Source organism: Tamandua tetradactyla, chromosome 1 (genome assembly GCF_023851605.1).
Source record: "Tamandua tetradactyla isolate mTamTet1 chromosome 1, mTamTet1.pri, whole genome shotgun sequence".
Classification (NCBI taxonomy): Eukaryota; Metazoa; Chordata; class Mammalia; order Pilosa; family Myrmecophagidae; genus Tamandua; species Tamandua tetradactyla.
This window is the reverse complement of record NC_135327.1, coordinates 44214536-44241043: the sequence shown is the minus strand read 5'-3', so window position 1 is coordinate 44241043 and position 26508 is coordinate 44214536. Positions and strand designations below refer to the sequence as shown.

At 38.8% G+C, this 26508-nt stretch overlaps 1 protein-coding gene across 11 annotated transcripts in view; it reads right to left on the bottom strand.

The window, feature by feature from the left end:
• The window catches only part of KIF16B (kinesin family member 16B), a 370689-nt gene that overhangs the window by 194529 nt on the left and 149652 nt on the right, over positions 1–26508 (bottom strand). For 9 of the 11 annotated variants that reach the window (XM_077115060.1, XM_077115069.1, XM_077115063.1 and 6 more), the window contains exons 13-15: positions 13122–13241; positions 12212–12263; positions 9546–9683 (exon numbers count right to left, since the gene is read on the bottom strand). In XM_077115060.1, coding sequence (XP_076971175.1) covers positions 9546–9683; positions 12212–12263; positions 13122–13241 — 310 coding nt within the window. Of the gene's footprint in view, positions 1–9545; positions 9684–12211; positions 12264–13121; positions 13242–26508 lie in introns of those variants that run through there. The other 2 variants (XM_077115087.1, XM_077115091.1) reach the window with 1 other exon arrangement.

The window sequence follows — 26508 nt, the reverse complement described above, 5'->3', positions numbered from 1 at the left end:
AACTATTACCCTCCCTACTACATGGCACATGACATCCAGGAGTGAAAGTTTCCCTGGCAATGTGGGATATGACTCACAGGAATGAGCCTGGCCCTGACACCATGGAATCCTGACCAAAATGGGGAAAAGTATTGTAAAAAAATCAGTGGGGCAAGTACAGTAGCTCAGCAGGCAGAGTTCTCACCTGCCATGCCAGAAACCTTAGGGTTTGTTTCCCAGTGCCTGCCCATGCAAAAAAACAGAAAAATCAGTGGCTGAGGGAGTTCAAATAGAGTCTAGAGGCCACTCTGGAGGCTAATCTTACACAAGCCTCGGCCAGACATTGCTACTTATTATGGTTTGCCAAACTCCAACCAAAACCACTCCTCCCAACCCTAAAGAATAACCAGGGTTTTATCTGAGATTGTACAAAGGTTCCATGAACTATGATTTCTTTCCAGAAACTTACTAACTCCAGATGGGTTCCTAAGCCAGATAAGTCCTGAAACCCAAAGGGACCAGCCTCTCCAGAACATCAACTAGTTTCATCCCCCTATCCCATATTATTGACAGCCCTTTCCAATATGAAAAAGTTAGAATGGGCAGAGCCCAAATACCCCTGAAGATTGGAGTAAAGATCAAAGGAGAAATGGCTCAGTGACAGAATTCCTGTATGCCATGCTGGAGACCCAGGTTTGATTCCTGGAGCCTGCCCATGCCAAAAAAAAAATGATCATTTAAAGATCAAAGGAGAAGGCAGAGTTATAACAGAGAAGCTAGGATTTAACAAATGAGCATGACTGCTGAATCATTATATTGATATTTCTTTTAGTCTCCAGTGTCTTAAAGCAGCTAAAAGGAAAAACCAAAAATTGTGAAACTGTAACCCAACCAAACTCTAAAATCTGTTATATAACTAATTGTTTTGGTATGCTTTGAAATGTATTGCTTTGTTGTATATATGTGATTTTTCACAATAAAAAATAAATAAAAATAAAAGGAGAAAGAAATGTTCAACTGATTTGCAAAACCAACAAGAAGACCCAAGGGGTCCATGATATGATGGAAAAATTAATTACATACAACATTTGTTAAGTAAAATAAAATGGCCGCCTGCATGGGCATTGCTGGAAGAAGAGCTTTCTTGAAAGGGCTTTTCCAAAAGACAAAAGCAACTGACCTTCAGGGGTTTTCCCAGGAAATGGAACACAGCATAGAAGGTTGCCAATAAGCAACACCTGATGATAAACCTAGTTTCAATCCAGCACAGACAGCTTATCAGAATGGACAAGCATACTATACTAGTCAATGTATAACTGCTCTTACTTTGTAAGACCTATCCCCCATGTGAAATGCAATATTAATGCCAGCAATCAGAACATTTCTTCACTTGCCACCACCTTCACCCTGTATGAGCTTCCCCTTTCTAATCCCTTAATTTAGCTCCCTTCTACTTTCTGAATGGTATGCTGCCTGATTCATGAATTACTCAATAAAGATGAGACCCTAAACTGCATGAAAAGTTGTTCTTCTATCACAACTATCATCTCTAAAATAAAATACAGAGAAAAATAATAAAAATGATAGGATAATTCCCAGCAATTATAGGACAAATGCCAAAATACTTTTTGAATTACAACATACTTATTTTTACAGCATTTCAATAATCATATTAAGTACAAGAAAGAAAAAAAGGAAAAATCTAGGTTCTGAGATTCTAATAAGAAGAGTTCAAAGCCTATGAACTAGACATGGAGGTCAAAGTCCCACTTTCTTCTCTAAAAACTGCCTCCTCTTCCTATGGAATCGTACTAGGGTATGAGGAAAAGGAAGCTTCAGAAAACCATCAGTTGAAGAGCACAGACAGACCCAAGGCTACATATCCCATGCAATGCTTCTGGAAGAACTCAAAAAAAGAGGAGGAGAAAAGCATCTATGTGCCAGACCCTAGGCAAATTGCGTGTATATGTCGTCATAGTTTATCTTCACAGTCCTAACAAATGCTTTTCATTTAAAAGATGCTACCAAATAAAAACATTTCTTGTAATTTAAGGCAGGGGAAGTACAGCTGATGCAATCTGAGGGAAGTAAGACAGTTCAGTGACACAGGTAAAATATTTCCCTGCAATGACAACAATCTGCTAAATTTAGATAAATCTCCTATTAGTTGGCATTCACAGTGTGTTAAGTGATGTAGATAAGGAAGTAATTACTACATGTGTTTTTTAATGGAAGAGTCTAACACATATCCAAATGAATAGCAATTTACTAATGAAAAGAGACATTTAAATACAAAACATCTACAATAAGCTGGAAACTAGCAGTGAAGAGATAGAAAGCTGTAGGGAGACCAGTGTGAACCAGGAATCCAGGAAAAGCTGGAGATAATACTGCAACTTGGGTCAATATCCAATCTGCATTCTCTGTTGAGGATTTCTCCTGTTACAAAAAGAAAGTACTTAAAACAAAAAGAGTTAACACTAATGTAAACTATGGACTGTAATTAATAATAATATTTCATCATTTGTAACAAAGGTACCAAGCTAATGCAAAATAATAATAGGGAAAACTGGGGGGCAGGTATATGGAAACTCTGTACTTTCTGCATGATTTTTCTATAAACCTACAGCTGCTCTAATAAAAAAAGATAATTTACAGGGTGGGTGGGTGGGTAATTGCTTAACTCTGCTTCAAAGATATTTCTTTCTGTTTTGACTTTCATGGAACCAGTCAGTGGGTTAGTTACCAGTGAAGTCCACTGGGATGACTAAGAGACCATGGGTCAGGAATAGCCCTTTGGCCAATAACTATTCTAGTAAGTCAGAAAATGGGGTTAGCACTGTAGAGGGTAGTTTGGTGGTTCCTCAGAAAGCCAAGTACAGAATTGCCATATGATTAGGCAGTATCATTGCTAGGTATCTATTCAGAGGACATGAGTACAAGGACACAAATGGATATTTGCACACCAATGTTTATACAGCAGCATTATTTACAATTGCCAAGAGATGGAAACAACCCAAATGTCCATCAACAGACAAGTGGCTAAACAAGCTGTGGTATACACATACGATGGAATAGTTAGTACACAGCTGTAAGACAGAATAAAGTCATGAAGCATTAACAACGTGGATAGACCTTGAGGACATTATGCTGAGTCAGATTAGCCAGAAACAAAAGGACAAATACTATATAGTCTCACTGATACAAACTAACATTAATGAATGAACTTGGAGAATTTCAGTTAAGAACAGAGGCCATCAGGAAATGGAAAGAGGATAGATATTGGGTAATTGGAGCTGAAGGGATACAAACTATACAACAGGACTGATCGTAAAAATTCAGAAATGGATAACACAATACTACCTAATTGTAGCACAATAATGCTAGTACAACTCAATGAAGCTGAATGTGAGAATGATAGAGTGAGGAGGGCTCGGAGCACATATGAAACCAGAAGGATAGACAGACGATAAAGACTGAAATAGTATAATCAAGGATTGCCTAGAGCATACAATATAGTGACTAAATGTACAAATTTAGAAATGTTTTTGCAAGAGGAAGAAAAAAATGAAAATGGGGTTAGGACAGCAAATGTGAGAGATTAGGATTACCTGGATTTCAAAATTCTACATGGTTGGTGTGGACATATTACCTAAGCCTGACTTGGAGGGTTGAAGAAGAGACAAAATAATGCAAACATTATTAATATAAACATTATATATAGATTATATAATATAAACATTATAAAATGATGCAAACAATTTAATTTTGTAGGAACAATTATAGCATTGTACATCATTTGAGCACAAGAGTGGTAACAGTCTCCTCTGATATTTTTGTGGGCTGTTCTGGGAAAATACAATAGCTATTCAGCTATTCCAAGACTCATCTCTAAGAAGCTTGTGTGCCATCTGTTAATTCAGACAATTTGCCTTTGCAGAAATTAACTGAAGGCAGGGTTGTGTGGAAACACTGTAGATGACTTCCGTAAGAAAAAGTTTCATGGATAAAAGCAAATACAGTTTTTGGAGTCTAAAAACACTGCTCTGCTTAATTCTGTTCCCCAATTATTATTGTAATTTAATGAATTAGACCTTTTCTTCTCATTGCTTTAGCCTTCCCCCTACTTTAAACATTATTATATAAAATCTGGAATAAAAGCTTCCAGATTTAGTTGAACAGCCTTTCATGCCCTACCTGATCACATCGCTTCCTCTCCAGAGGTTAAATACTAATCTGAAGCCCTCACGTACCTAGCCCAGTCATGTATTTTTATTTTTACTACATATTTAATAGCCATAAACATGTTCCAATTCTCATTTTAATATCCTCAGAAATCAAGAAAAGTGAACAATTAATAAACCTTACTTTCTGAAAAACTGTAGATATCTTTCCCTTGACTAGATCTTGGAATATGTATTTCACTACCCTAAGACTTCTTAATGGAATTTATGCTCAGTGCATGGTGTTTTAGCACCTTCAAACAAGGCATTTTTCTGTCAATTTCATTAACAGTGATACTGAGAAAGCTGTTCAGTAGCACAGCAGAAAGCCAGAGAACTCAAGCCCATGATATATGAAAATCATGGCATCATGGTAATAAAACAACTAAGAACACCACAGGGAAAGACAATTTTGACAATTAACCTTGAATGCCTATGAGGTTACTTTTTTAGGACAAGGCATAGCTATGAATCAGTATGAAGATCCAAAACTGAGTCTGAATCATAACTAACCTGAATGGGCATATTTTTTAAATGAACATTTAATTTGGTTAAAAGTTTAAGATCAAAAGCCACTTCATAAAAATACTGTGTAAGTGAAATTATTATTATTTATCTACCATACTTCTAATTCATAAGAGGATTAGCGACGTAATCATAGCTATTATAAACAGACCATCAATGGAATAATAAACAATTTCTTCTAACTAAACTAATAAGCCAGTAATCTTTGGGGTACAGGGATGGGAATGAAAACACCAAAATAAAATATTAAGTTTTAAGAAGTTCCCATATTAAATAGTGTATGCAATGAGTTCATTTTTCAGTATGTTGTCTGGAACTCAGGAGTGATTTTTCCATAGAAACAATACAGGTAACAGTGAACTTCCAGGCATATCCACAAGAAGGCGGTCACTGTAACCCACTCAGCCTCCTCCTGATCTGGTGGCCAGGGAGGTGCATGTGGAAGCTTCAAGGGAGCCAGGCCACAAGCCCGGTGGACCCTGCAGCTAATATTGGTAAGCTGTGGGCTACTTTGTGATTCAAGAACTTCGTATACTAAGTAATATCCCCAAATTAATCCTCCCCAAATTAAGTACCTCCTTCTCCGACTTCCCAGTGTGTGGCACCACAGATATACTAGATGGTATTCTGGGTGTCTGGGTTTCTAAAAATACTGACCGACTATGGGTAGAAAGAACAAGGCACAGGACACAGAAGTCCTAGATTCCAGGCACCGAATTCTTTGGGCTTTACTTTAATCATATGACTTCCTTAAAAACAAACAAATAATCTACAATTCAATCTCAAAATAAATGATAATAGAATGCAGTCCTTCCCCATTTGGAGACAATTATTTTCTGCAACAATGTTAAGAATTTTTTATAACACAAATAAACACAATTTATCAATTATATAAAAACTATCAAAGATTTACTGGGAGAAATAAATGAAAATTCAAATACAAAGAAAGGCATACTGAATAAGTAAATAAATACATAGAAGAAGAAATATAATTTCTTCTATGCAAGCAAACCAAATGAAATTAGGACTAACTCTTCAAGGGATATTTTTTTACATGACGAAATGATTCCAAAATCCTTTGAAAAAACTTAATAGACATGAAAAGCAAAAAGCCACTCAGATGAAAACAGAGATTAAAGCATTTAATAAAACAATAAACACTAAAACCAGATATCAGTAGAAAGGTAGAAATACAGAGTACTAGAACAAATGGAAAAGCCAAGAAATAGATACGATGCCTTCTATGTTTTCATTTTTTAGTAAGTTAAGTTTTTTTAAAAGAGGAGGGTACATGGTTGGGGAAATATTATACAATAGTGGGGGGAAATTAGATCTATAATTTATGAATAAATGAACCCCAGATATACTAAATTAACTATTTCAAAATGAAAACCTAAAAATATTAAATAATCAAATCGTGGGTAAAATAACTTAAACATTAACCAAGTGTTTATTAGTTCTGCGGCAGATTTCAATACTATTAAGGAAATCACAAAGAAAAGGCTACCAGGTCCAAGCAAAGGATAGGTGTGTTTAAGAAGTAACAATTCATATAAACAGGGAACACTGTAATATTGGGAAAATAGCTGAATCGCATATGAGAAGGTGGTTGTAACTGGAGGTGGTCACTGTGGTGGTTGCAAAGATTTATTCAAATTAACCAGGAAAACAATTCATGTTTGATTTCCCACAATTCTAGCAGACAATAGTGAAAGTGTCCTACTTGTGCATTAACAATATTGTCAATCAATATCAGCCTCTTGTAGAACACCTTAACGAGAAACATTCACCATGGCAACAAGGTTTCCACCTCTGACCAAAGGGAGGGATGTACCGGCTAGTATAGAGCTCTGGGAAGGCCAAGTAAAAAACACACTCCTCTTACTCTGGGTCCAGGGAAAACTGTCTCGCACCACGACCTATGCTCCAGCTCTTGTTACTTGGAGGACTATCAGCAAGACCTCCACCTAAGGTCCTAATAAAGAACAGACAGCTAAGTCTGGCTGTGCTCACTACTCCAATTACAAAATTTCCTGGTGGATCATCTATATACTGGGTACCCTACAATTATTCTTGATGTCAGCACTAGAGCCTGTGAATTCACAAGCAGGGAGTACCACTAAAAAGTCCTACCTAGTGACTTCTGGCCTGTGTGCCAACCATGGTAAATTTCTGGGCTCAGAGCATAGACACTCCCTCCCCATGACTAATACTACCCCACTCCTCTTCTGCCTACCAAGAATCTGCTTCTTCATCCCTCATTACCAAGGTCCTTGCCCTTGTTCTAGTTGGAAAAAGCAGGAAAAATCACTTTTGTAATAATCATTGGGGCTCACTGTTTCCTCAGTTTGAGGTGGTCACCTACTACAGCTCACTTCTGTTCTTCCTGGACAGCTCCAGGGCACTTAATTCTTTTCCAAACTCGACTTACCTCGAGACTACAAAATATTTAAGAGTAGAAAATCAGATGATAGGTTAATGGATGGGTGTATACGCATACATGCATGGGTGGGTGCTCTATCAGTTACTGTTAGAACATCTTTGATGGGCTAGGCACCTCCTATAAAAGGGCGTGTTCTTGGTCCATGCTACATGTCCTTCGTTTCTGAGAGAACTCTTTATAATAGACTTCTGCCTATGACTAATAAGCTTTCTAGTCCCTGTCTACCCAATTCCTATATAACAACAGACACAACAGCAAAGTGTATAGCCACTAACACTTGTAGTTACAAAGATTATACACATAACATACAAGAAGGGGTTAAGATACAATGCCATCATGGTGATGAATATACTACTATGTGATGATATTGTGAGCCATTGATTGTATATCGTATATGGAATGTTTGTACATTAAGAATGTTCATGCTTGTGTGTTGTTTTGGTTTGTCAATAAAAATAAATTAAATAAATAAAGATACAATGCCAGCTTCTTGCTTTCCTTCCTTCTTTCATAACTTAATCCAAAAGCCATTAGGCAGGGCTGAGCAAAGGAGGCATCAGCATGGGAGCAGGAAGTACCTGGCATGGGTAAGGACAGTGGTGGCCTAGTATAGGGTGTCAGAGTCTAAGCAAGAAGAGGAGAGGCCCTGAGGAGAAGGTAGGAGTGACAGGAGGCTGGTTACATAATGGAAGCTAGGTCTCTTATGGTCAGTAAAGAAAGGGAAAAACTAGAAACAACTCTATGGCACTGAGTTGAAATTAGAGGTACTGGCATGGACTCATGGTTATCAATAGAGATCTTAGTTTCTAAGTACGTTCTCCCTTAAAAAGCCCTAAAAAGAGCCAGGCCTCCTTGGAGAAAGAGCTGATTCCAGGATAGTAAAAGATAAGCCTGGAATGTTTTTGTTGTATCAGAAAGTATTTAAGATCTTATAGAAGGAGGAGCAAGGCAAAAGGACACAGAAGTCAGCTTGAAGGAACTCCCACTGGCCAAATCTGGAACAATTTGAGCATCAAAATAAGTAATTATTAAAAATGGGCTAAAACCTACTAAATCAAATAGCAAGCTATGTGACCATACTGATTTAAATAAATAAACGACAAGAAGAAAAAGTATTTTCTTACAGTAGAAAATTAACCAATAAATGTAGGAGGAATAATGAAATAAGAAAATGACCATTTGGCAACCATTAGAATAAAAATTCAGCCAAAAGCCATCAACCAATATAAACCCAGAGGGTGAAACTATCAAAGGAAGTGGAATATTTATAATCTCAAAGGACCTTTCCAATATACCTATTAATAACATAGTGGAAAAGAGTAACTTTATAGTGAAGAAACCTGGCAAGCACCACTTAAATCAAGTGATCAAAGTGAACATCACTGGATATCGTTTAACATCTGATGGGATATGAGAAAAATACAGCATCATTTCTCTGAAGTTCCTGCCAAAAGTTCAGGATCTTAATTGAATCATAAGGAAACGGCAAATAAATGTAAAGAGAGGAATATTCTACAACATGCCTCACCTGCAGTTTTCAAAAGTATGAGTCATAAAAGTCAAGGAAGGACTAAGGAGCTCTTCCAGACTGAAAGAGACTGACGAGACGGGACAACCACACACAGTGCAGAAGCCTGGATGGAGCACCAGACCCAGGAAGGACACTCGCATGGGACAATCTCACGTGGAATCTGGTGGGAACGTATCAGTGTTAGTTTCCTAACTGAGGGGCTTGTTTTCTGGTTACATGGGAGGATGCAATATTTTTCATATTTGGGGGTGGTAGGCCATCATGTTAGCAATTAACTTTCAAATGATTCTGAATTCTTTGTGCAATTTCTGAAATTTTTCAATAATATTAAACCTATTTCAAAAGAAAAAAAGAGAGAGACACCAGATTCTGTGTACTATGTATAATTATAAATATTCATAAAAACATATAAGTAACAGAATTACAATTATTAAAAGAAACCAATAAGGTTTTGCATTTGAGCAGTACTTTTCTTTTTTTTGGTATGGGCAAGCACCAGGAATTGAACCCAGGTCTCTGGCACAGCAGGTGAGAACTCTGCCACTGAGCACTACTTTTTATATTACAGAAATGCCTTTAATGTTCATATTTCCATAACAACAGTAACTTTTAAGGCAACTACATATATGTTCATATTTCATTCAACAATACAATGGGTATTAAAAAGAAGCCCTTCAGCAAGCCAGTAGAGAAAATGGCATAAGGAAGCAATCTTCACCTTTTTCCTCCCTAATCAGTAATTAATTATAAGATACTCATATTCCCCCATTACCTAGTCAACCTATCTTAATATGTACTTAGTAACAATATATACTAAGAACTCTGAGAACCAAAACACAGATACCTTGGTTTAGGTGTGTGGCCTCCATGATCTGAACACCATTCACAGAGCATTGGGACCCACTCAGGGGTATCAGAGTCACCGTCCCCCCAACATTTTCAAAGACACAGTGCTCACTCTCCAAGTCAAGGCCATGAAGAACTAAGTTGGAAAAACAAGGGAGAAAGAAAAATTTTTTCATCTGATATCTAATACAATGATTCCCAGCTTTTTTTTTTTTTTGCATTTGAATACCCTTCCCTATCCATGAAAGTTCTATAAATTGAACACTCATATCTAGTGAGAAAACTGAATTTTAGAAGTTGTGGCATCAACTGTTAGAACTGAGGAATCCCTCAAATTTTTACCACAAAGTATCTGCACATCACTTGTATAAGGAAGTAAGCTTTGGAATGTTAATGTATTTCATCTTCAGGGAGAAAATAGTGAAGCAATTTGTCTCAACTGATTACTATCAAGTTGGTCAATTTTATACTAAATAAGTTTGCTTTGCCAAAAGTCATAGAGAAATGAAAATGGTAAAACCAGTCAAGGATTTATTATGACCATACACTTACAGACATGGTGTTCTGGAGCAGAAAACCAAGATGAGCTTGGTATGGCATAAATCTTGGGATGGCTGAGAAAATCTCTAGAAGTAGTCTTGGGATATACACTGTCATAGCCTGTGCCAATTCTGACAGAAATTGACCTGTACAGATCTCTCAGACAACATGTGGCTGCTTAGGCTTACCTAATCAAGTATGACTACAATGGTTATTATTATTATTATTAGAAATATGGCTAGGAATAGATATGAGCACATGTCAAGTAAACCTAAACTATTTTAGCCTAGCTATCTTGGCCAGCTTCCCAGGAGTACAAGCAAATAGCTTCCACTTTTACGCCAAAGAATTGGACTACTGACTTCTCCACTCACAGAAAGTATGTGTTCCTACTACTCACCATCATTTATAGCTATCCCGAAGGTCAAATGCAAAATCTGATCATTACAAGAACAAGCCCGAGGCCTAGTTCTACCCAAAAACAGTCAAACCTGGAAACTTCTGGCAGCTAGCTTTCAAAGCTCCCAATTTTACAATAAATGCACATAGGAACATGCTAGGGTTGGCTTGAGGAATGACTTACACCTGGAAAGGAGGCAGTTACAAAACCAGCAACTTTACAGACAACTGGGAAGACAGAATTCCTACCCCTCCTATCCCCTACCCTGCACACCACAACCACCACCACCATCATGATCACTTTCATCAAGAATTGCTTAAGCCATGCTCTTAAAGCAGGATCTTACCCAGCTCAGGCTGAACCAACTGTGGGCCTTATGAAGACTTCTGGGAAACCCAGGAAGCCATTCCTCCTTTTGGAAATGTACTGTATTGTCTCCTACTTTGTGCAGACAAGTATCTATAGTTCTTCCATTAAAAAAGCCTCATATCCTTTATCTGTGTCCACAGAATATTCCCATCAAGTACTGCCCCACTGAGACAAATGTACAGTGATTCAAACAAATGTATTCTTGAAAGAAGTGACAGGATATAGAATATATGAAGGATGGTGGAGTCACAGTTCCATTTTTATTCACTAAATTAATTTTTCTGTTATTCATTTCAGTTGTGTTTAAAATTACATCTATAATCAATATTTTTTATATGAAAAAGTTTTCCTTTTGTGATTATTTCAATGTCATCCATTTCAAAGCCTCTTCATTAAATATGATTTTTAAAAATTAGGCTTACTTAAAATTAGGCCTAAGAGTCACATCCAGAGAACCTCTTTTGTTGCTCAGATGTGACCTATCTCTCAGCCAACACAGCAACCAAACTCACTGCCCTCCCCCTCCCTATGTGGGACATGACTCCCAAGGGTGTAAACCTCCCTGGCAATGTGAGACAGAAATCGTAGAATGAGCTGGGACTCAGCATCAAGGGATTGAGAAAACCTTCTCAACTGAAAGGGGGAAGAGAGAAATGAGGCAAAATAAAGTGTCAGTGGAAAACAGATTTCAAACAGAGTCGAGAGGTTATCCTGGAGGTTATTCTTAAACATTTTACTGAAATCCCCTTTTTAGTTTAAGGTGTATAAGAGAGACTAGAGGGAAGTGCCTGAAACTGTACAGCTGTGTTCCAGTAGCCATGTTTCTTGAAGATGACTGTATAATGATATAGCTTTTGCAATGTGACTATGTGATGGTGAAAACTTTGTGCCTGATGCTCCTTTTATCTGATATTGACAGATGAGCAATAGATATGGATTAAAAATAAATAAATAAATAAAAGAGGGAACAAAAGTTACAATAAATTGAGTAGACTGAAATATTAGTGAACAATGAAAGGGATTGGTAAGGGGTATAGAAAAAAATAAGGGGAACAAACATTAAAATCTATTGAGTAGATGGAAATGCTAGTGGTCAATTAGAAGGAAGGGTATGGTATGTGTGAGTTTTTTCTTTTTTCTTTCTATTTTTTTTTTTCTGGAGTGATACAAATGTTCTAAAAAATGATCATGGTGATGAATATACTACTATGTGATGCTACTGTGAGCCACTGATTGTACATCATACATGGAATGTTTGTATATTAAGAATGTTCATGTTTGTATGTTATTTTGGTTTGACAATACAAAGTAAATTTTAAAAAATTCATTGGGAAGAGATAATTTGGTATTCTCACCAATATCTTGTTCTGTTGAAGCATCTTCTCTACCAACATATGTCTGACCCTCCTGGGAAGAAAAATCAAGTAAAATGTATTAGTTAAGAACAGAGGAATGGTTTGTTTAACTGTTTTCCATTTAAGCCCAAGCACCTGGTAAAAAGTGGGTGAGGAATCCCCGGCAGGCCAGAGCCTCAGCCTAATTAAACTTTACAGAGGCCCAATAACAATACCCCACGGTGGCTGGTAAATGACAGCAAATACTTCCTGCTCAACAATGGCGAGACCCCTATCTTGGCATGCACTGATAACTTTCTCATGAAAACAATCTCACTGATGTTCCTACGTTCTTTCTGGTGAGTTTCTCCTCTGGTGGCCAGGGATGTTCCTGCGTCTAAAGTTACAGTTTATGAGAGACAAAAAACGTAGTATGGTACCATTCTCATTTTAAGTCACAGTCAGATAGAGGATACTAAAGCCAGGGACACAGAGGTAACAATGGAATATGATGTTGAATTCTGTTCTCTTGATATGAAGAGGCTGTTCAGGGCTAAGCCCAATAAAGTAGGTAGGAAATACAATCTTATAGTTACCACTAAGGACCAGGAACCTGTACATGACAATTCCAGTCTGAGGTGCTTTTCTTCCTCAGTCTGTCTTTTTATTCCTTAGCCTCCTCTTACTGATTCTACAAAACAGAAGCCAAAGTGAATGAATCATCACTTAGCTTTAGAACTACATAAACATGGCAACTTCTCACACAAGAGAATCCCAATTAACTGATAAAACTCCCCAGTGGGCTCAGGATATACTGCATATTCTTCAATTAAACAGTGTTCATGATCATATACAATTATAATAAACCTTGCAAGTGTCTAAAGGGAAAACTCAAAACAAAATGAGATTGTCCCCTATAAGGAGTTTCTACCTTCAAGTGATACAAGATGATTCCAGTACTCAGAAGGTCGTCATCAATGCCAATCAAATGGGGCAGTTCAGAATCCAGAACAACTCCAATCCCTTCTTTTCGAAGGGCTAGGGTTTGTTCCTGAAATTAAAGGAAAAGAAGAAAAAGGTTACTTTGGGAAAAGATAACTTCTTAACAGATGTTCATTAACATCTTTAGTTGTTAAAATGAGCAACATTTTGAGGACTTCCAGATAGACAGAGGAATAGGATAGGCTGCACTCAGCCCTGTTCTGTAGAACAACTAGAGAAGTGGTAGAAAAATGACAAGACTGCAGTTCCAGGGTACTAGTGACCAGAGCAGGACTTCTATATTATGTAGGGGGGACCTGGACAAAAAAGCAGAGAGATTACAATTGAGAGGATAGGGTGAGTTTACCTGGTCATAACTGCACCTGGGGCAGGTTGTGACGCACGGGCTGGAGCAGGTGCCAAAGGAATAGCACATTCCCACCCTCCTGCCTCCATACTAGCTTGAGAGATCCTCCCTCTCAGCTCTGCAACCGGGAGCTCCCAAGGAAAACCCAGAAGACTTACACAGAAAGATCTTGCTGCGGTGAACAGTTAGTACCCCTTACCCCCGAGGCAGGTTGCTGTGGGTGCCTGGTTTTGGCTGAGACTGGGAATCTTTCCTTTTAGAAGAAGGATGGGACACAGAGCTGAGATGATATGACAACTGGCTGGCCAAATAGATTCCCTGGGTCTTGCTACCTCTATCCTTTCTCCAGGGAGGCCCAGAGCGTTCACAGCGTGCACACATGGAGAGGTGTGGATGAGTAAGTGAGCTGCACCACACCATAGGGCACTCCCAGTCTGGCTATGGACGGGGTACTGAAATCTTCAGCCCCATATCCCAAGGCCATTCCATGCAGGAGCCTGGGGACCACCAGGTGCATCAGGCTCACAGGCAAATTTGACACCGAAGTGTACATTGTCCACCCCGAGCCCAGGGTTTGGTGGCTTTCAGCACATACCAAGACCAGCGGACTTGGCTGACTTTGAACCTGGCTGGGTCCCAGCCCAGCTGGCTGACTTAGGAAGAAGCAGTCCTGAGGGGAAGTGGTGGCCCTCTTGGGCATCACTACTGGGAAGATGTGTAAAGCACAGTCTGACAAATTACCTTTCTGCCTAGCTTTTATTAGATCTTCAACTAGAGGTGCACCTCCTGCATGAGGTCCCGGCTAAGGCTTGGCAGGGAATTATTGACAAACTAAGTACAAAATGAGACCTTCAATGTAAACCCAAGCACTACAAAATCTTAGACAAGCAAGCAAATCAACTTTCAAAATAACTGTATCAAGATAATCAAATGCCAACCTACACTGACTGGAAAAGAAATAGCAGACCACAACAAACCAATTAAAAGTAAAATGACTCAATTAGTCTTCAAACACTTCCTACAAAGAAAAGCCCAAGGCCAGATCACTTCATAGGGGAATTTTACCAAATATTCCAAAAAAAACACCAATCCTGCTCAAGATCTTCCAATAAACTGAGGAAAAAGGAACACTACCTATCTCACATTATGAAGCTAACATTACTCGAATACCAAAATGGATATAGATACTACAAGAAAGGAAAACTAGAGGCCAATATTCCTAACAAATACAGATGAAAATTTTCTCAACAAAATACTAGCAAATAGAATCCAACAGCACATTAAGAAAATTATACACAACAACCAGGTGGGGTTTATTCCAGAAATGCAAGGGTGGTTCAATACAAGAAAAATCAATCAATGTAATACAACATATTAACAAGTCAAAAAGGAAAAATCACATGATTATCTCAACTGACAGTGAAAAAGCATTTGACAAAATTCAGCAACTTTTTCTGATTTAAAAAATCCAAAATGTTGGAATCGAAGGAAACTTCCTCAGTATGATAAAGGCAATTTATGAAATACCCACAGCCAGAATCATAGTCAACTGTGAAAGACAGAAAACTTTTCCCTGACATCAGTAATGAGCCAAAGAAGCCCATGGTTCTATCTAGAGCAATCAGGAAGGGAAAATAAATAAAAGGCATCCAAATCAGAAATGAAGAGTAAAAGTTTCATTATTTTCAGATGACATGATACTACACTTGGAAAATCTTGAGAAATCTACGGCGAAGCTTCTTGAGTTAATAAATTCAGGAAAGTGGTGGGATATAAGATTAATGTGCAAAAATCAGTAATGTTTCTATACAGAACTAATGACCTGAGGAGACAAGGAAAAAATTCCATTCAAAATAGCAACTAGAAGAATCAAGTACCTAGGAATAAACTTAACTAGGGAAGTAAAGGACCTGTACACAGAAAACTACATAACATTGCTAAAAGACATTAAAGAAGATCTAAATAGGTGGAAAGACATTCCCTGCTATGGATAAGATGGTTAAATGTAGTTAAGACGCCAATTCTACCCAAATTGATATATAGATTCAATGCAACATCAATCAAAATTCAAACACCCAACTTTGAAGACTTGGAAAAGCTAGTTATCAAATTTATTTGGAAGGGAAAGGGGCTTCAAATAGCCAAACATATCCTAAAAAAAGAAGAATGAAGTGGGAGGACTTACTCTATCTGATTTTAAAGCTTATTATAAAGCCACAGTGGTCAAAACAGTATGGTATTGGCACAAAGACAGACATATTGTTCAATGGAATTGAATTGAGAGTTTGGAAATAGACCATCAAATCTATGACCAACTGATCTTCAACAAGGTCCTCAAATCCAGTAAACTGAGACAGAACAGTCTTTTCAAAAAATGGGCCTGCAGGAACTGGATACCCATAGCCAAAGGAATGAAAGAGGACCCCCTACCTCATAACATACAGAAAAATTAACTCAAAGTGGATTGATGACCTAAATTTAAGAGCCAGTACTATAAAACTCCTAGAAGAAAATATAGGAAAACATCTTTAAGTCCTAGCTTCTTGAACTTCACAACCAGTGCACAAGCAAATAAAGAAAAAAAAAAGATAAATGGAAGTTCTTCAAAATCAAATGCTTCTGTGCCTCAAAGGATTTTGTCAAAAAGGCAGCCAAATCAATGGGGGAAAATATTTGGAAACCACATATCTGATAAGGGTTTCATATTCAACATATATAAAGGAATCATACAACTCAACAACAGAACAAACAACCCAATTATAAAATGGACAAAACATAGGAATAGACATTTTTCCAAAAAGGAAATACAAATAAATAAAAAGCACATGAAAAGATGTTCATCCTCATTAGTGTTTCAGCTTTCTAATGCTGCCAAAATGCAATACACCAGAAATGGATTGGCTTTTATAAAAGGGATTTATTAAGTTACAAGTTAAAATTCTAAGGTCGGAGTTCACGCGGCGCAGGGCTGCATGGAGCTGCGTGCGTTTGGAGGCGACACCACCTCTTTCATTCCCCGACACTCATCGCGGCCACCGCTCTCCGTCCTCTGACTCCAGCTCTGGCCGCGCCACTCCCCTGGCCGCCACCTGGGGATCCTGAGCGAGCGGTGTTTCAGGCTGCTAAGAAATACCCTTCCTTCTTCTTGCTGATTTCCGGAGAAGATGGTGGCTTAGTAAGATGCGCGGGTCTTAGTTCTTCCTCCAGAACAACTACTAGAGAAGTAGAAACGATACAGAACAGCTCCCGGAGCCACGACACAGACGAACAAGACAGCGTACCCCATTCTGGAATGGCTGACTGGCTGGGAGAACCCGCTCTGGTGAGATTGCCGAGGGGCGCAGGCTTCCCCGGGCCGGGGCGGCAGGCGGCCAGAGTCCCTCCCTCCCTCCTTCCCGGGCTGGCTGGGAGAATTGGACAGGCGGTCCCCTCAAGCCACGGAGGCTGGCGCACCCCCACGTGCGGCCCCCCGGACCAGCTGGGAGAATTGGATCGGAGATCCCCAAGCCGCGGAGAACGGCAACTGGGGTCCCTTCCAAACATGTGGCTTCCTGGTCCGGTGGGCAACAGTGGATAGGCAATCCCCCAAGCCGTGGCGGCTGGCGCACCCCCGCCATGCTTGGCGCCCCAGGTCGGCTGGGAGATTCGGATTGGCACTCCCCCAAGCCGCTTCGGCTGGCGACTCCCCCCACAGCGAGAGTTTTCCAAAGTTAAAGGAGCCACAGCATCTTTTACAGATGAGTGCCACAATGCCACCTACTGGGCAGGATAAGAAAAACAGAGCCCAGAGATTTCACAGACAAATCTTTCAACCTGCGGGGTCTTACACCCAGGGAAATCTGATTAAATGCCCAGACGCCAGCAGAAGATAACGGATCATGGTCAGAAAATTGAAAATATGGCCCAGTCAAAGGAACAAACCAATAGTTCAAATGAGATACAGGAGCTGACACAACTAATGCTGAATATACGAACAGAAATGAAAAACCTCTTGAAAAACCAAATCGATAAATTGAGGGAGGACATGAAGAAGACATGGGCTGAACAAAAAGAAGAAATAGAAAAACTGAAAAAACAAATCACAGAACTTATGGGAGTGAACGACAAAGTAGAAAAGCTGGAAAAAACAATGGATACCTATAATGGTAGATTTAAAGAGACAGAAGCTAGAATTAGTGAATTGGATTATGGAACATCTGAATTCCAAAAAGAAACAGAAACTATCGGGAAAAGAATGAAAAAATTTGAACAGGGGACAGGGAACTGAATAACAATATGAAGCACACAAATATACGTGTTGTGGGTGTCCCAGAAGGAGAAGAGAAGGGAAAAGGAGCAGAAAAACTAATGGAAGAAATTATCACTGAAAATTTCCCAACTCTTATGAAAGACCTAACATTACAGATCCAAGAAGTGCAGCACACCCCAAAGAGAATAGACCCAAATAGGCGTTCTCCAAGACACTTACTAGTTAGAATGTCAGAGGTCAAAGAGAAAGAGAGGATCTTGAAAGCAGCAAGAGAAAAACAATCCATCACATACAAGGGAAACCCAATAAGACTATGTGTAGATTTCTCAGCAGAAACCATGGAAGTTAGAAGACAGTGGGATGATATATTTAAATTACTAAAAGAGAAAAACTGCCAACCAAGACTCCTATATCCAGCAAAATTGTCCTTCAAAAATGAGGGAGAAATTAAAACATTCTCAGACAAAAAGTCACTGAGAAAATTTGTGACCAAGAGACCAGCTCTGTAAGAAATACTAAAGGGAGCACTAGAGTCAGATACAAAAAGACAGAAGAGAGAGGTATGGAGAAGAGTGTAGAAAGAAGGAAAATCAGATATGATATATATAATACAAAAGGCAAAAAGGTAGAGGAAAATACTATCCAAACAGTAATAACACTAAATGTTAATGGACTGAATTTCCCAATCAAAAGACATAGATTGGCAGAATGGATTAAAAAACAGGATCCTTCTATATGCTGTCTACAGGAAACACATCTCAGACCCACACATAAACATAGGTTGAAACTGAAAGGTTGGGAAAAGATATTTCATGCAAATAACAACCAGAAAAGAGCAGGAGTAGCTATACTAATATCCAACAAATTAGACTTCAAATGTAGAACAGTTAAAACAGTCAAAGAAGGACACTATCTACTAATAAAAGGAACAATTAAACAAGAAGACATAACAATCATAAATATTTATGCACTGAACCAGAATGCCCCAAAATACATGAGGAATACACTGCAAACACTGAAAAGGGAAATAGACATATATACCATAATAGTTGGAGACTTCAATTCACCACTCTCATCAATGGACAGAACATCTAGACAGAGGATCAATAAAGAAATAGAGAATCTGAATATTACTATAAGTGCGCTAGACTTAACAGATATTTATAGGACATTACATCCCACAACAGCAGGATACACCTTTTTCTCAAGCGCTCATGGATCATTCTCAAAGACAGACCATATGCTGGGTCACAAAGCAAGTCTTAACAAATTTAAAAAGATTGAAATCATACACAACACTTTCTCGGATCATAAAGGAATGAAGTTGGAAATCAATAATAGACGGAGTGCCAGAAAATTCACAAATACGTGGAGTCTCAACAACACACTCTTAAACAACGAGTGGGTCAAAGAAGAAATTGCAAGAGAAATTAGTAAATACCTCGAGGCGAATGAAAACGAAAACACAACATATCAAAACCTATGGGACGCAGCAAAGGCAGTGCTAAGAGGGAAATTTATTGCCCTAAATGCCTATATCAGAAAAGAAGAAAAAGCAAAAATTCAGGAATTAACTATCCACTTGGAAGAACTGGAGAAAGAAGAGTAAACTAACCCCAAAGCAAGCAAAAGGAAAGAAATAACAAAGATTAGAGCAGAAATAAATGAAACTGAAAACATGAAAATAACAGAGAAAATCAATAAGACCAGAAGTTGGTTCTATGAGAAAATCAATAAGATTGATGGGCCCTTAGCAAGATTGACAAAAAGAAGAAGAGAGAGGATGCAAATAAATAAGATCAGAAATGGAAGAGGAGACATAACTACTGACCTCACAGAAATAAAAGAGGTAATAACAGGATACTATGAACAACTTTACGCTAATAAATACAACAATTTAGATGAAATGGACGGGTTCCTGGAAAGATATGAACAACCAACTTTGACTCAAGAAGAAATAGATGACCTCAACAAACCAATCACAAGTAAAGAAATTGAATCAGTCATAAAAAAGCTTCCTAAAAAGAAAAGTCCAGGACCAGACGGCTTCACATGTGAACTTTATCAAACATTCCAGAAAAAATTAGTACCAACTCTCCTCAAACTCTTCAAAAAAATCGAAGTGGAGGGAAAGCTACTTAATTCATTCTATGAAGCCAACATCACCCTCATACCAAAACCAGGCAAAGATATTACAAAAAAAGAAAACTACACACCAATCTCTCTAATGAATATAGATGCAAAAATCCTCAACAAAATTCTAGCAAATCGAATCCAACAACACATTAAAAGAATTATATATCATGACCAAGTAGGATTCATCCCAGGTATGCAAGGATGGTTCAACATAAGAAAATCAATTAATGTAATACACCATATCAACAAATCAAGGCAGAAAAATCACATGATCATCTCAATTGATGCAGAGAAGGCATTTGACAAGATTCAACATCCTTTCCTGTTGAAAACACTTCAAAAGATAGGAATACAAGGGAACTTCCTTAAAATGATAGAAGGAATATATGAAAAACCCACAGCTAATATCATCCTCAATGGGTAAATATTGAAAACTTTCCCCCTAAGATCAGGAACAAGACAAGAATGTCCATTATCACCACTATTATTCAATATCGTGTTGGAGGTTCTAGCCAGAGCAATTAGACAAGAAAAAGAAATACAAGGCATCAAAATTGGAAAGGGAGAAGTAAAACTATCACTGTTTGCAGATGATATGATACTATACGTCAAAAACCCGGAAAAATCCACAACAAAACTACTAGAGCTAATAAATGAGTACAGCAAAATAGCAGGTTACAAGATCAACATTCAGAAATCTGTAGCATTTCTATACACTAGTAATGAGCAAGCTGAGGGGGAAATCAAGAAACGAATCCCATTTACAATTGCAACTAAAAGAATAAAATACCTAGGAATAAATTTAACTAAAGAGACAAAAAACCTATATAAAGAAAACTACAAAAAACTGCTAAAAGAAATCACAGAAGACCTAAATAGATGGAAGGGCATACCGTGTTCATGGACTGGAAAACTAAATATAGTTAAGATGTCAATCCTACCTAAATTGATTTACAGATTCAATGCAATACCAATCAAAATCCCAACAACTTATTTTTCAGAAATAGAAAAACCAACAAGCAAATTTATCTGGAAGGGTAGGGTGCCCCGAATTGCTAAAAGTATCTTGAGGAAAAAAAACGAAGCTGGAAGTCTCACGCTGCCGGACTTTAAGGCATATTATGAAGCCACAGTGGTCAAAACAGCATGGTATTAGCATAAAGATAGATATATCGACCAATGGAATCGAATAGAGTGCTCAGATATAGACCCTCTCATCTATGGACATTTGATCTTTGATAAGGCAGTCAAGCCAATTCACCTGGGACAGAACAGTCTCTTCAATAAATGGTGCCTAGAGAACTGGATATCCATATGCAAAAGAATGAAAGAAGACCCGTATCTCACACCCTATACAAAAATTAACTCAAAATGGATCAAAGATCTAAACATTAGGTCTAAGACCATAAAACAGTTAGAGGAAAATGTAGGGAGATATCTTATGAAACTTACAATTGGAGGCGGTTTTATGGACCTTAAACCTAAAGCAAGAGCACTGAAGAAAGAAAGAAAGAAATGGGAGCTCCTCAAAATTAAACACTTTTGTGCATCAAAGAACTTCATCAAGAAAGTAGAAAGACAGCCTACACAATGGGAGACAATATTTGGAAACGACATAACAGATAAAGATCTAGTATCCAGAATTTATAAAGAGATTGTTCAACTCAACAACAAAAAGACAGCCAACCCAATTACAAAATGGGAAAAAGACTTGAACAGACACCTATCAGAAGAGGAAATACAAATGGCCAAAAGGCACATGAAGAGATGCTCAATGTCCCTGGCCATTAGAGAAATGCAAATCAAAACCACAATGAGATATCATCTCACACCCACCACAATGGCCATTATCAACAAAACAGAAAATGACAAGTGCTGGAGAGGATGCGGAGAAAGAGGCACACTAATCCACTCTTGGTGGGAATGTCAAATGGTGCAACCACTGTGGAAGGCAGTTTGGCGGTTTCTCAAAAAACTGAATATAGAATTGCCATACGACCCAGCAATACCATTGCTAGGTATCTACTCAAAGGACTTAAGGGCAAAGACACAAACGGACATTTGCACACCAATGTTTATAGCAGCGTTATTTACAATTGCAAAGAGATGGAAACAGCCAAATTGTCCATCAACAGACGAGTGGCTAAACAAACTGTGGTATACATATACGATGGAATATTATGCAGCTTTAAGACAGAATAAACTTATGAAGCATGTAATAACATGGATGGACCTAGGGAACATTATGCTGAGTGAGTCTAGCCAAAAACTAAAGGACAAATACTGTATGGTCCCACTGATGTGAACCGACATTCGAGAATAAACTTGGAATATGTCATTGGTAACAGAGAACAGCAGGAGTTAGAAACAGGGTAAGATAATGGGTAACTGGAGCTGAAGGGATACAGACTGTGCAACAGGACTAGATAAAAAACTCAAAAATGGACAGCACAATAATACCTAATTGTAAAGTAATCATGTTAAAACACTGAATGAAGCTGCATCTGAGCTATAGGTTTTTTTGTTTGTTTGTTTGTCTGTTTGCTTGTGTCTTTTTTTACTATTTTTTTTTTATCTATATTAACATCTATATCTTTTTCTGTTGTTTTGCTAGTTCTTTTCCTAAATCGATGCCAATGTACTAAGAAATGATGATCATGCATCTATGTGATGATGTCAAGAATTACTGATTGCATATGTAGAATGGAATGATTTCTAAATGTTGTGTTAATTTCTTTTTTTTCTTTAATTAAAAAAAAAAAGAAAGAAAAAAAGAAATACCAAAAAAAAAAAAAAAAAAAAATTCTAAGGCCGTGAAAATGGTCAAATTAAGGCGCCAAGAAGAGGATACCTTCTCGGAGGAAAGGCAGCATCTGGCTTCCTCTGTCACATGGGAAGGCACATGGCAATGTCTGCTGGCCCTCCTAGGTTGGTTTCAAAATGGCTCTCTCAGTTACCTGTAGGTCCTTGTAGCTTCTGCCAGGGAGCTTTCCTTCTGTGTCTTCAAACATCTGTGTCCAGGCATCTGCTCTCTGTATTGGCTCTAAACCCTTTTCCTCTCCGTGAGCTCTTTTAAGGACTCCAGTAAATTAATTAAGACCCACCCTGAATGGGCAGTCACATCTCCACAACTGAGTGGGTTGCATCTCCATGGAAACAACCTAATCAAAAATTCCCATCCAAACAATAGGTCTACACCCACAAGATTGGATTAGGAGTTAAAGAACTTGGCTCTTCTGGGGTACACAAGTTTCAAACGAGCACAATTAGCTATAAGGAAAATGTAAATAAAACCACAATAAGATACCACATTACACCTATAAGAATGGTTGTTATTAAACAAACAGGAAACTACAAATGTTGGAGAGGATGTAGAGAAACTGGATACTTTTTCGCTGCTAGTGGGAATGTACAATAGTACAGCCACTATGAAAGGCAGTCTTAATGGTTTCTTAGAATACTAAATATTGAGTTGCCCTATGACCTGGCAATACAACTACTTGGTATAAACTCAGAAGAGTTGAAAGTAGTGTATCATGAACAGACGTGTGCACATCATGCTCACAGTAGCATTATTCACAATTGCCTAAAGATGGAAATAATCCAAGTGTCCATCAACAGATGAGTAGATAAAATGTGGTATGTGTGTGTGTGTGTGTGTGTGTGTGTGTGTGTGTGTGTATGATAGAATATTATGCAGTAGTAAGCAGAAATGAGCTCCTGAAGCATATGATAATATGGATGACCCTAGAGAGCATAATGCAGAGTAAAATAAGTCTGACACAAAAAGATATATACTGTACAATTTCACTAATATGAACCACCTGGAAAATGTAAACTGAGAGTCTTAAAGTTTAAAATACAGGGGACCTAGAGATAGATAGAAGCTAGCAAAGGGGGAACAGTTATTCAATCTGTACAGACTAGTTACTGAGATTTAATATAAAAGAATGGGAATGGATAGAGCTAATGGTAATCCATCAGTGGGTTTATAAGTAATAGTATCATTCTGAAGGTGAATATGATTGAATGGGGTTGTTTAGAGCCATGTACCTCACCGACTAGCACTGAAGATACAAAGAAGTTATTGCATGAATTACTTCAAAGGTATAACACTTTTACAAAGAGTTAATAACACAGAGGTACACAGGAAAAACTAGTTATTGCATACTACGTTCTATATTTAACAGGAATACATCACTAGTACCACAACAACACAAGGGATAAATAATTGGGGGGTGATGAGATAAGGGGATTTCAGGATTTTCTCTTTGGTGTGTGTCAGTCTACCTGTCATTTTTATCTTTGGAACAATAAAAATTGTCTAAAATTGAGAGTGATGATGACTGTACAACTAAGTGAGGATACTGTGAAACACTGATTATTTTTGGATAGACTATATGCTATATGAATACACTTCAACAAAAAAAATTGCAGATTCAAGTGCTAGAGAAAAAGTGGAGAGAGAGGTATACCTATTCAATGCTGATTAGGGTAGCAGAATGGGGCATTCTCCAGAGGATACTGTAGTGAATTCACAGGAGGCTACATATAGGGTCACCACATGAATAGGCAATCCTAAAATAAGCCAGAAATAAAAGGACCAATATTGATAGCCTCCTTTAGAAAATACTTGTAAGAAAATTGAAGCCTAGATTGTAAGCTCTTACATCAGTCACATTTATTCCTAGGCTTTAAGTATTATTTCTAAATTCTGAGATGCTGTCCTATATGTGTATGACCTGATATTTTCCTGGAACTTTGGGTACCTGTGTGACACCTAAGACTCAGAATTCAACTTCTGCAACTGTTAAAGAAGCTGAAAAAGAGATCAGCCTTCAATTAGAGATAAGAATGAAGCTGATCTGGTTGGGACTAAGGTAAATCAAAATACAGGGTAAAGGATAATATTGTCTGTATTTTAGAACTTCGCTACTATATGAGACCAAAGGAAGAGATAATATAATTTCTGGATACATTCCAGAATATGTTGGGCAGTACTGGCAAAAGTATTGGCAAAGTCCCTTGAGGGACTGGAGGAAAAATATGGAACTAGTAAACTTTTCCACCTGGGAAATCCCTGATACTCTCAAATATTAGGGACTCCCAAGCTATCAGGCCAAGCCCTGGATCTTGAGGCTTGCTCTCATGAAACTTATTTCTGTAATGGAGAAACTAAGCCTACCCATAACTGTGCTAAGATTTACTTCCAGAGAACCTCTTTTGTTGCTCAGATGTGGCCTCACTCTCTCTAAGTCCGACTCTGCAAGGAAAATCATAACCCTCCCCACTCAGTGGGACATAACATCAGGGGTGTGAGTCTTCTTGGCAACATAGGACAGGACTCCCGAAATGAGCCTGACTCTGGCACTGTGGGATCAACAGTGCCTACCTGATCAAAAGGGGGAAGAGAAAATAAGGTATCAGTGGCTAAAAGATTTCAAATAAAGTTGAGGCTATTCTGGACATTACTTTCATGTAAACCTCAGCTAGATATTGCTAACTGTCATGGTATGCCAAGCTCCAATCAACAGTATTCCTGTGAACCATAAAGAATACCCAGGGCTCTATCTCAGACTCTATAAAAGTTTCACTCTCGAGACTTCCTGGAAGATGGCGGCTTGGTAGGACGCGCGGATCTTAGTTTCTTCTCCAGGACAGCTACTAGGGGAGTAGAGGCGATGTAGAAAGCGCCCAAAGCCACAACAGAGATAAAGGGGACAGCGTACCCCATCCTGGAACGGCTGGCTGGCTGAGAGTAGCAGCTCGGGTGAGATCACCGAGGCGCGCGGGCCTCACCGGGTGGGGCGGCAAGCGGCCGGAGTCACTCCCTTACCCCTTCCCGGGCCAGCTGGGAGAATTGGAGAGGCGGTCCCCTGAAACCAAGGCGGCTGGCGCCCAGACCACACGCGGCCCCCCGGACCAACTGAGAGAATTGGATCGGAAATCCCCAGGCCGCGGAGAACGGTGACGGGTGGGGGAGGCCCCTTCCAAACCCGTGACTCCCGGGGAACGTGCACTCTCCCGGGTGGGCCGCTGCCGCTGGCGCCCTCCCACCACGCTTGTCGCCCAAGGCCGACTGGGAAATTCGGACGGGCTCTTTCACGGGCTGCGGCGGCCAGCAACCCTCCCTGCGTTCGGACCCCGGGCCGGCTCAAGCCGCTTCGGCTAGCGAACCTCCAGGACGGCAAGAGTTTTCCAAAGTGTAAGGTCCCACAGCACCTTTTACTGGTGGGACCCGCAGACAAACGTGTGCCACGAGCGCCACCTACTGGGCAGGATAAGAAAAACAGAGCCAGAGATTTCACAGAAAAATCTTCCCAACTTTTGGATCCAATACCCAGAGAAATCTGTCTAAATGCGCAGACGCCAACAGAAGATAACGGATCACGCTCAAATAATTGAAAATATGGCCCAGTCAAAGGAACAAACCAATAGTTCAAATGAGATACAGGAGCTGAGACAACTAATGCTGAACATACGAACAGAAATGGAAAACCTCTTCAAAAACGAAATCGATAAATTGAGGGAGGACATGAAGAAGACATGGGCTGAACATAAAGAAGAAATAGAAAAACTGAAAAA